This window comes from Lissotriton helveticus, chromosome 4_1 (assembly GCF_964261635.1).
Source record: "Lissotriton helveticus chromosome 4_1, aLisHel1.1, whole genome shotgun sequence".
Classification (NCBI taxonomy): Eukaryota; Metazoa; Chordata; class Amphibia; order Caudata; family Salamandridae; genus Lissotriton; species Lissotriton helveticus.
The window spans coordinates 136,465,928-136,478,374 of NC_136063.1; the positions used below are offsets into that span (position 1 = coordinate 136,465,928).

At 43.5% G+C, this 12,447-nt stretch overlaps 1 protein-coding gene across 1 annotated transcript in view; it reads left to right on the forward strand.

Moving 5' to 3' along the window:
- Window positions 1-12,447, forward strand: part of KIFC2 (kinesin family member C2) — a 209,096-nt gene that overhangs the window by 101,668 nt on the left and 94,981 nt on the right. The window contains exon 2 of the mRNA XM_078685515.1: window positions 5,205-5,295. Coding sequence (XP_078541641.1) covers window positions 5,205-5,295 — 91 coding nt within the window. The remainder of the gene's footprint in view (window positions 1-5,204; window positions 5,296-12,447) is intronic.

Sequence of the window (12,447 nt, forward strand, 5' to 3'; positions counted from 1 at the left end):
CTTCTCCGGGGGAATCAGGAACCTCATCCCTTACCTCTGTTCTCCAGGCACTTGTGCTCTTCAGACTAGAATATGGACTTCCACTCCTTTCCGGCATTCCCAACGTTCACCCAGGTCTTCTCAGAGCAGTCTTACATGCCGCAGCCTGCTACGTAACAGGACGCAAGAAATTCAACCACATCTCCCCCATTCTATGCTATCTTCAGTGGCTCCATGTAGAAGTGAGAGTTCAATTTAGACTGCCTGAATCACCCATGAAGCTCTGCCCTCCTCTTCACCCTGATACCTCTTAAAGAAACAGAAAAATCTAAGGTGTCAGACAAGATTCGCAAATTGCTAAATTCCTCCTCCTTGGAGCCCTGACCTTCAAGCACAAGCGATACCTGAGCCAATCATTCTCCGGAAGCGCCACAAGTTTATGGAACTCTCTCCCGACTAGCCTCTGCCTGACCACGCCATGTCACCTTCAAAGAAGACCTCAAAGCTCTTCACTTTAAATGACACTTGGCCTAACCCGCTACTACCCCCTCACGGTCCTATCAAGTGCAGACTAACTTTAACCATCAGAAGCAATTGCCGTCCTGCTCGAGGTACGGTACCACCTGCCTGTCACTCCTGTGTTTTACAATGAATACGCGTGAAGCATCCTAACTCACAGCGAGACTAACCTGGTGTTCTCCCCTTGTTTATTGTTACATGTATTTTTTTTCTATTTGTTTTAGAAAATCCTTCATTGTAAAGTGCTTTGTTGCCTACGGGAAACTTGGGCTCTATATAAAATAACATAAATAAATAAATAAATAAATAAATAAATAAATAAATAAATAAATAAATACTCTCTCTGGAGCAACCTCCTCAGTTCTCTCAGTCATCTTCAAGGTTCCCTCCTCTTGATTTTCAGATGCCAACACTAGCACACCCCACCGTCTCCCACAGCTCGCCTTTGTGAGGGTGCCCTCCATACTCTGTGCTCAGGCCACAATCGACACAGCACTCTGCCAAATAGAGGTCTGTGCAACTAATGCTAATGCTGTACCCTACCCTGACCACGTCGGCAACTTCTGTGTTTTATTTATTGTTCTCTTGTCTCTCCCCAGGTCCACCCCCCTCTTGGGTCTTTACCAACTTGCCAACTCAAGAAGTACCTCAGCGTGACACACGCTTTCACCCCTCATCACCAGCAGCAGCCGGCCTGACTCTCGGGCGGGGGAGGGGTGCAGGCTCGAGGGGGCACAGGGTTGCGCAAAAAAAGAAAATATATATCTACTCACCTCGCCGTCGGGTCCTGCATCTCTGCTCTCCTATGGGACAGGAAGCTAGCAGTCAGGAAGTACAGCCACGCTCCCCTGACCAATCTCAACGCTGCAATGAAGCATTGTGATTGGTTTTGAGCGTGCGGGGTTGACGCTCAACCAGGGAATTGGGCCCTGGGCATTTACGTTTTATATTTATGTTAGCACTTTTTAAACGAATAATTAATGTATCATTTTGTACATACTTTTACTATGAGAAAAGTTATTTTAATTACGTTTCATTAAAATGAAAACTAGGCACCAAAAGGGGACTCGCTGTTAATGACGTGTGCTAAACTTTGGACCTATAATTAAAAAAAATGAAATTTTATTTTTGTCTCCAAATTTTCTATTTCTGTTTCTTTATTCATAGAGTATTCTCATATTCTTAACATCTGAGCAATGGTTCCTTTAAACCTACATCAAACGAACGCTGTGTTTTAGTAACCATCACGGCCAGACTGGGAACCCAAAGTAGCCCTGGAAAATTTTGTCAGACCAACCTCCGTATGGAGCATAGCGAGTGCAGCGAGTGTGCCGGACCACTATGAAGCGGGATTTTGGGGGGTTTTACCCCCAAGAAAACGTGGGCAAAAATGGTGCATTCTACAACATCTTTGTCATTATATATTCAATTGCATAGATTTTAAAACATAGATAACAATGACTTTAATGCGCACCAGGACACAACAATCTTTATTGGGCCACTTCAATGATTCCCTCACTATCTCCCTCCAACAGCTCCTCTCATCTCTCCATAGCCTCTCTCTCACATTGTTGTATTGTATTGTAATTGCATTTATATAGCGCTTACTACCCCTGACGAAGCGTCAAAGCGTTTTTTTGGCGAGTAGCATGCTACTCCGGGACCCATAGAGGATTAGTGTTGAATTAGTATAGTGAAACATGCAAGTAAATTTTAAGTAGGTTAGTCAGTTATTTGGATTCGGAAGGATAGCAGAAGGATAGAAGAGGGAAAAGAAAGGTTTGTATTTAAATAGCACTTATTACCCCTGATGGGGTGTTTAAGCACCCTACTCCGGAAACCCATAAAGGATTAATGCTGAATTAGTGTGGTGAAATTTGAAAGTAATTTGAGTGGTGGATATTAGTCAGTTATTTGGAGTGAGAATAATAGCGGATATTTGTTTTATAGCGCCCGTCATGCCTGTGTAGGGTGTTGGGGCATTTTTCATCACACAAATACAAATGAAATGAATGATACGTGTGTACATCAGCTATAAAAAATGTTACAAAAGACAAAGGGGACTACGAGGTGTAGGATTCACGTCATCCATACTGGTATGCATTGTTTAAGAGTGCTTAGTCTGGAGAAGCACAAACTCAGGATTCAGAACATAACATAGTGGTTAGGCCTGAGAGTTTATTTCTACCGAAACAAACCCTTTTAGCAACATCAGGATAATAAAAGACTTGGAAAAAAACATACCTTTCTAACCTGTCCATGCAGTTTGCCTGCAGCTCTTTGAGGCAGTTCATAGCTTACTGAGGAAGATTGTGATTGTAACTTATGAACTGCACAGTAACAAAAGAACCTCTGCGACACAAGCAGTAACCCACTGAGCTATGCACATTAAATACTGCATAGTACACGCTCTTTGCAGCAGTCATATTAACCCTCTCCCCTACCTTAGTTAAGTCAAAACTGCTACTAGGAAACTAGGAAAACCTCCATCTCTCTCCAGCAGGTACATTAATCACCAGAGTTATCTTGACACTTTTATTGTTGCCCGAAAACTGCTGGATATACAAGGAATTCGGCAATGCTTTTAAATTGCTGCACTGTTACAAAAGCGGCCCCAACCTTCCAGCCTACCAGGGAAACGCCCGATGCCCTGTACAGCAGTCCGCCCTTGGTAACCATATGTGTATCTCAGTGAAGGCGTGTCTCAGTAAAGGTTTCGGATGGCGATCGCCGCTTCCTCTGGCTCACCCCAACTTCTCACCGGCCTCTTGCCTATCCTGTGGCCCTGTCTCAGACTGTCTTGCCTGCCACTCGTCCTACTACCGTTTTGGGGACCTCTGCCACTTCCGTTATGCCCTGTGGTCCTGCGACACGGGCCGGATCACCGGATCACTCACCCCTCCCCCCTACAGCATGGCTCATGGCTCATGGCTCCCGGAGGCCACACTGCTTGCCCCCCTGCCGGTCCGCCGCCGACTCCCACACATCTTCCAGGGCGGTTGAATACAAACACAACTTACTGGCTGCCGTGGCAGCGCCTCACGGCCAACGCGTGAACGCACCAACACCTTCATCACCTTGCGCACTCTCACGCCCACCGAGCCGGATGACCGCAAGCTCTCCAAGATGGCGACGCGTCTGCGGATGGCCTCCAGCTTCATCTCCCACCTGGGCTCCCACCTTCTCTCCTGGACCTTTTGACTTTTGTTCTGTCCTGACCGAAACTTTGCTGCTATTTTCGGACAGTTTTCTCTGGACTCTAGCCCTCCTCCCATTCCCCCGTCCTTTAACCCTTTTCCTCGTGGATGATCCTCAAATGTCTCCTCCCTTCTCCGCTTCCCCTTCTCTCCATACCCTTGCATCCCTCCCACCCTCCCTTTGTGCTGTGACTGCATCCACACTTATGGAACTCTGCTCTTTGACTTATTGTAATAACTCTAATCAATGGTATTTGCATCAGACCTTGCACCATATACCATGCCTATGCGACCCTTAGAGTATATCCAGTCATATCCCTTCCCATGTATATAGAGATAACTCTAATGACTATTCTCCTATGTGATTTTTAGAGTATATCCATGTGTATCCCTTCCCAATGTATATAGAGATAACTCTATTCACTAGTGTATGCAGTAGACCTTTGTACTCTCTACCATTCCTATGTGACCCTTAGAGTATATCCAGTCATATCCCTTCCCATGTATATAGAGATAACTCTAATGACTAGTCTCCTATGTGATTGTTAGAGTATATCCATGTGTATCCCCTCCCTATGTATATAGAGATAACTCTAATCACTAGAACATGCAGTAGTCCGCTTTGCTCTCTACCATTCCTATGTGACTTTTAGAGTATATCCAGTCTTACCCCTTCCCTGTGTATATAGAGATAACTCTAATCACTAGTTTATGCAGGAGTCCGCTCTGCTCTCTACCATGCCTATGTGACTCTTAGAGTATATCCATGTGTATCCCCTCCCTAAGTAGATAGAGATTTCACTAGTATATGCCTAGAGTTTATCCATTTGTATCTCCTCCTTGTGTGACTCTATCTCTTGTACATTTGAAATTTTTTCTGTTTGTACCTTTTTGTAACGCATGTAAACCTAAGTCCGTACGTTTTCAACTGGTTCTTATGTAAGTCAAAAATTTGCAAATTCTTTTTGTACCGTCAGTCCTTATGTTTGAAACTGGGTCCTATGTAAAGCGCTCTGACGCCTTTGGGTAAAGTTCGCGCTATATAAAATCGCATAAATAAATAAATAAATAAATAAATAAATAAAAGGTCGGAGTCAGTGCATAATTTGTGCCGGCGCTCGGCTACGTCACTTATTTGTAAATAACACCAGGAATTTATTAGAATCCACTACATGGTGGCTCTGTGTGTGAATCTTTAAGCAAAAATCAATGTGGAGCATTACACTATTATAGTTTAAAAAAATGATAAAACGTTGGCTTAAACCTGCAGCTTTTAAAGTGACATGGGTTTTGCCAGCTGCAGTGGACCTGTGTGAAATACCATGGACCCTGGTATTTTGTTGTTTTACAAATTAAGCACCAGCCGGAGTAATGGTCTCTCAGTATTATGTGGGTGCAGCAGTGTGTACTTGGTGCCAGCACACATTGCACGGTTGGGGATGGTACTGACATGAGCAGAGTTGCCCTGGTCCATCGTTAACCACGCCCCCTTTCTTCTATCTGCCTCAGGGTTCGAATCCGACCTCCACCAAGAGCAGGACCAGGAAGAACGGCAAACCACTGTGTGAGGACGCGTGGGCGGAGCTCGCCGACCTGGACAGTGAGTACTCACACCCCTTCCTTCTTTTATGCTTTTTTAATTTGTGCAAACTCAGTGCTTGTAAACATTGGCAAATGGAAGGTAGGGGGGACTTAAGTGTTCTTTGAAAGCCATAAAACACATGCAACAAAGGCATTGCTGTCAGTGCTTTATATGTATTGACTTGAATTATATATGTGTATTGGTATTTATACAGCACAAACATAGCTGGGAAGCAATGGAGAGTGGTACACCAGGTGGCGGGGGGGGGGGGGGGGCTGGTGTGGGAAGGTTTGGGTGATAATACATGATCCAAGATTATTATAGGAAATAGACATTTAGAATCATGAACTACACTATTTTATTATGCATTTGCCATTACATTTCACATATTTACTTTTTGGGGCACAGTAAGAATAAGGGCCTAATTTTGACTGTGACGGGTGGCGATTCTGTATTTTCAGAAGAAACTACGTCTCCTCTGAAGGAACTGCAAGTTTTAGGTGCAGTTGCCATCTTCCTGGTGGCCACGCACCAGACGTTCATGTTTTTCAAAAACAAACTCTCAAAGTGGGCATTTGTTATTGAAAAATGAAGGACCCTCGAACCCTGAGTGTTTTCTCCAAGGGTGTGGGGGGCATTTTTTTCTGACTAGTACCAGCTTGGGATGTTGCACCCCTCTTGTAAATGTATTTTCTGGTGGTTTCAGTTGGATATGGTGAGACGTCTGTCGTATTTCACCAGAATGTTTTACATACACAGAGACAAAAACACACAAACACTTTCTTCCACTCTGTTTTAAAAGTGCTAACGCGGGATTACTGGTTACTAATTATCTTACCAAATCCCAAACTATGTCGACTGAATCGTTGGTACCTGTCGTTGAGTAAAAGGTAATCTCGCAATAAGTCAATCAATTTAAGAACTTACACCACTCTAAATGACCACTGACCAAATTTAAGTTTTAAAGATTTAATATAAAGTCAAAGATAACTGAAGATACAAACTTCTCAAAATGAGATTCAAAAGGTAAATTGGTATCACTATAAACATGAACTTCTTGAATAATCTAAGTCTGAAGAACAAAATAATAAGTACAAGCTCAAAAACCATAAGGGTTGTCAAAATAGATATAAGTTGCAATCTCAAAGTCATTACAGAAAAGAAAATTAAAGTTAGTCTGTCCCTACACTATACTAAGTGACATCCCTACTTAGCAAGATCTTAACCATCTAGGTGTCAGCCGTGGTGACTTCCTAAGAAGATCACGCACTTCTCTTTGTCTCTTCTCTGATAATGGGTCTCTCCTGATCAGCCTATCTGCCTACCCATCCGCTTCCTTAGGCTCCCAAAATCATCTGCTCTGCTCTCCTCCCGGGTCGCTTTCCCTAATACCAAATCACATTTCCAATAGAAACGCCCCTTGGGACGCCCCTCACGTGGTATATCTTTGCGCGGCAAACTCCATGATGGTACTCTTGAAGACCCTCGTTATAGTTGACCTTGGTTCCCAGGCTTCTTCTTCAGTGCGCTGATACCCCCTGAAATTCCTGGAAACTCCTACAGGCCTGCGCAAGGCGCCACTGAACAAAGTCCCTTTCATTCGAGCTGATTAGGACCCTCGCACCTGCATACAGCTCGTCCTGCAGTGGGCCTCAAATTCCAGACTCCACCATATCTTTAGTCATAAAACACTCTCAAAGCTCGGTGCTGGACACCTCGCGACCTCTTCTCTAACGAGCACATGACGATTTACACGACATGACATTATCTCCTCTGGCCTACTTGATTTACATGCAGCAGGTCCCTGCACTCTTAAAACGTTAACTTGATTTAAACAGCAAACATTCTTAACTAGCATACGTTTCTAAAATAACACATCTATAAAGCATATACTTTTAACCCTAAGTTCAATAGTACATTTGGAAGAACCATGTCAACCTTATCTCACATTAATTTAGCAGCACGTTCAGGTTTGCTGTGAATTGCCCTAAGGCCTACACATTATACTGGATTTTAAAGTTACATTTAATTCGGACATGATTCTTTTAACACGAGAACATGAGGTTTTCACATATATTCCAAACATTTCTACATTAGTCTCACACAGTTATGATTATTGTTACTTTACTTAACATTCTATGCATTTCACCACTGAATATAAGACACTCTGTGTATTTCACTTCTAAATATAAACACTCTGGTGCAAAGTACATGTTAACTAACTACGTGCTTGTAAATATGGCGTACTTATACATTTTTTCCCAAACTTGTGCTCTCTCAGTCCCCCCTTTGATGACCTTCAGGGGTCATCATCACCAAGACACTAAAAATGTAGAACCCTTCAAAGTGAAGACAGGGCAGTTCCACCTCTTTTCATACTCTCTAATGCTTTCAGACTCTTATATTGAGTGTCCTGCATCGCTGTCAACTCTTCTTCCTGTTTCTTCATAGCTCTCTGTAACCTATTTGCTCTATAACATTGATACAAACGCACCAATCCCCACAAAGTGATTACACAAATCACAATTATGATGAGGGGTTTCAGTATGTACCAAACGATACCCTTTCCTAAGTTGGCAAACCAACTTCCAACTTTACCCATTCCATGACCTACTTTTTCCCACACATTTACCTTTGCTAGGTCCTCAATTTCGTAGTGTATGGCAGTGATGTTTTGTATATACTTCTCTAGAGGCTTTGAATTGTCTGGAATGTAAGTACAGCATTCCTGGACCTTCAAGGCCTTACAGACTCCTCCCTCTTTTGCTAACAGAACGTGTAAAGCAAGTCGGTTCTGAAGAACCATTGCCCTAATCGATTGCATCTCACCTTCTATCAGCATCAATGATCTTGCAGTACTAGCAGATAGCCTATCTACGACTGTAGCTAACCTCCTAATTTTAATGTCATTCATTATCAATCCTAAGAAAGGGAATGCAGCACCGAGTACATCTCCAACTACTTCTGCTGCACCCAGCCCTCGCTTCCATCTAGTTGATATTTCTTTCTTAGGCGTGTCTAAATTCTCAACATGATATATTTTAGGGAAGACAACAGCCAGATAGCATGATCCGTACCAATTATCTGGTAACTTCACATAGGCATTTCTTCCACATACAAAATATACATTTGGTATGGCTTGCATCCCTTTCAAAAAGTTCTTAGAGTAATACTCCAATTGAAAGGCATGTTCACAATGGACTTGACCTACATAAAAGTTTTCATAATAGGAGTAACTCCTGTGAATGCACAGTTTTCCCCGTTTATCCTTATCCAAAGCAATTGGACCAATACTACCCTTTCTTTGATGTGCCCTTTCCTCCTTGGTCCAATCTGTTTCCCATTGTCCTGATGCTTTCAAAATCTTCTGCCTCCTGTATCTAGTATCTACCTGTGCTATAAACTTTTTCTCAACCTCTGATATTTGACAAGTCAGATTGTTTCTTCGAGCATGTGAAGTATCTAACGTTTTCCATGGAATAAACCATTTGTGTAATCTGTCTTCGCTTTTGTAGTAGTCCCATTTGTTCAAATGCTTGAAATTCGGAACCTCTGGCAATGTCGAGTCGAAATTCGAGAAATAATACTCGAATCCTTCTCGTCCATAAAACATGCTCAACAATAAACTACACGTTATTCCATATGTCAACGGAAGATGATGGTATCTGATACCCTCCTCCACTGAAGCTGGTAATTGCATACAAACGTAACAATCCTTCACTTCCATGGCATCAACATATTCATAAAGCAATTTAGCATAAGCATTTGACTTGTAATTTCCCTGTGACTCATCTGTGTGAAGCCTTTTTATTTCTGCATCTAACAACGCTTTGTCTTTCTCATTGATGTTTCCCTTCTCTTTAATAATGGTAGTTTTCGGTGTTGATACTCCCTTATCGTCCTTGACTGCGGTTTCATCCCCTTCGTGTCCCGCTAGGAATGAAACAGTTACCACTAAAATTATAAGAGAAACCACTACTCCTAAAAGTGTAACAGCTATACATTTTGCCCTGCGGTTCGGGTTGCCAGCCTCCATGTTCTCAAACAGTGTAGTTCTTGACTTTCTTCCAGCATTCACTTCTTCTCCTTTCTGAGCCAAAAGTCTTTCTTTCTCGCAATGTCTTTCTTTTGAACACTTGGAAGCTTGACAATTTATTCCCACAAATCAGTTCAAAGTCCAGTAGAAAATTAGACAACCCTAGCCCTTCTCCATCCACTAAAAGGAAACCCCTATCACTTTTCTTCTTCCACTCGGCGCTAGGTTATCTTGCAACAAGTTTACAATTACTTTTCAAAAGTCTTATTTTCGTCTGAAGTTATGTATGACTCAAGGAGTGACACTACGTCTTCATAAATGTCCATCCGAAGTATCATTCCCTCAGGTTCTGGGCAGTTCGTACCACAACATGGAAAGTCAACTTTTTCTAGGATTATTCTCCTTATTTCGCTCAAGACAAGTGGACGGACAAAATTGAGAGTTAGCGTTTTTTCAATTTCCACTCCTGGTACTATCAGTTCTACATCCACAATTACAAAGGGGTCCGTTCTGATCAAGATCACTTTCTTCACCTTTCCAGTTCTGCGCCCCTTTGAAGACATTCACAATATGGTATTAATCCACAACAATAAGCGCTCCTAGCATTTCTACTACTCGCTCAAGCATTTCCAAACGAAGAAGAGTTCCCTCCAATATTGGATATCGTGAACAGCAAACTGGAAACTCAACTGTCTCTAAAATCAATTTTCTTATTCCACTCAGGAGAGCAGGATGAACGATGTTGAGTGTCAGCAACCTTTCGGTCTCCGCTCCTGGCAGTAGAAACCTTATTTGCACTGTGATGATCGGGTCAGTTCTGATCAGTTCCACTTCCCTGATCCTCCCTGTTCTGTGTCTCCCAGACATCTGCAACGAGGTAGGTCCAGTCGGGAGTAGAGTATCTTCTACTAGGCACTCGCACCCTCCTTGATCTTCTAAGACCCTCCTCGGCTTGATCCTGGATATCTTCTTCTGGATCTGAGTCTTCGGATATAGGAGTAAGCGTTTCTTCCTGGGCCGACCTCAAACTTAGCCTTCTTCTCCTTGCTGGCCAAGTGGCAGCTCCAAGCCTTATTCTCCTATTTCTTGTCCTCTCACTTGGTTCTTGGTCGCTCTGATACGGATCTGAGTCTGAGTCGTATTCACTTCTGCTCTCTCCTTCAGTTGCGTCTTCTGTCTCACTGCCGTCCTGCCTTCGCTCTTCTTCTGAATCCGTTGCGTTCCCAACTTCTTCCGACACCCCCTCAGCTGCCTCAATCCCTTCTTGCGACTCTTCTTCCACTTCCGGGCTTTCGTCTGGGATGGGAGCTGTTCCTTCTAGAGGTGCTGGAACTCTTCGAGTATGGGAAGCATGGATCCAATTTGGCAGCCCCCCGCACTTCACCGCGGTGTTCGTGATCAGGATTACCTGAAAGGGCCCACGCCAACGAACATCTAGGCAGTTCTTCCGGACATGTTTTTTAACTAAGACCCAGTCCCCTGGGTTCAGATCATGACACAGGTTCCTCGATGCTGGAACTTCAGCCGCATGCACCTGAAGGGACACAGAATGGATGGCGTCAGACAGTCCTTTACAATAATCCAAGATCAGATCATCTGTAATATTCAATAGAGCAGTAGTTGGAACTGTAGGAAGTCTCATGGCCCTCCCCATCAGGATCTCGTGGGGAGAGAGACCTGTCCTCCTGTCAGGTGTGCTGCGCATGCTCATGAGCACTAAAGGAAGAGCATCTGGCCAACTCAAAGATGTGGATGCCACTACTTTAGCCAATCTATTCTTCAACGTGCCGTTCACTTGTTCCACAATTCCTGAAGCTTCTGGTCGGTAACTACAATGCAGGTTTTGATCGATATTCAGTGTGGAGCACAACATCTTCACTATTTCGCTGTTAAAATGTTTTCCTCTGTCAGATTCCAAAGAGGCAGGCACCCCGAAGCGCGGTATCAACTCCCTGAGCAACAATTTAGCCACTGTGAGTGTATCGCAACTACGTGTAGGGTACGCTTCAACCCATCTGGAAAATACGCATACAATCACCAACACATACCTAAGGCGATTGACTCTTGGCATTTCGATGAAATCTAATTGCATTCTATTGAAAGGCCCCCCCGACCTCCCAATGTGACTCAGTGTGACTGGTGTTCGTTTGCCTACGTTCAGTTGTTGGCAGGTAACACATCGTTTACATACTGATTCTGCTGCTATTCTAAATTTAGGGCAATACCAAGTTTGCCTAAACACTCTCATCATAGCATCCCTTCCTAGATGTACTGGACCATGTATTTCTCTCGCCATGGGATTAGCTAATTCTTCAGGTAACACAGCTCTCCCATCTGCTGAAACCCAAAAATCCATTTAACTTCGCACACAACCTGCTATTTCCCATGCCTTTTTCTCTGTTTCAGGTGCGTTCTCCTGCATTATTCTTAAATCCTCCCAAGTGTCTACAGTTTCTAACATCATACTTAATTCAGTCTTTTCTTCTGCACCTTCTATTTCCACCTTTGAGAAAGAATAATTTTGTTCCGCACAATAGCGTGCGACTTCATCAGCGTATCTATTGCCTTGTGACACAAAATCTGTATTCTTAGTATGAGCTACACATTTAACTATTGCGATGTCAACTGGACCTTGCAATGCTTCTAACAACAGCCGCACAAATTCTCCATTTCGAATGGGCGAACCAGAGGAGGTCATGTAACCCCTCTGAGACCACAACTGCCCGAAATCATGAACCACACCGAAACCATATTGGCTGTCCGTGTAGATGGTGACTCTTTTTCCGTTTCCTGCTATGCAGGCACGAGTTAGGGCAATAATTTCTGCTACCTGTGCGGAATGTACTCCTTCCAGGCAAGCGGCTTCCACAACTCCAGTAATGGTACAAACAGCATAAGCTGCTCTCAACCGACCAGTATCGTCTCTTAAACATGAGCCATCAACAAAGTAAATTTCATCGGGGTCAGACAATGGCTCATCCACAATATCTGGTCTGGGTTTCGTGCATAGTTCAGTCACATCAAGGCAATCGTGGTCTTCACATCCTTCGCCTTCTATTACAGTAGGTAATGGCATCAAAGTAGCAGGATTCAAGACAGAGCATCTCCTGAGAGTCACGTTCTCTGCGGCAAGT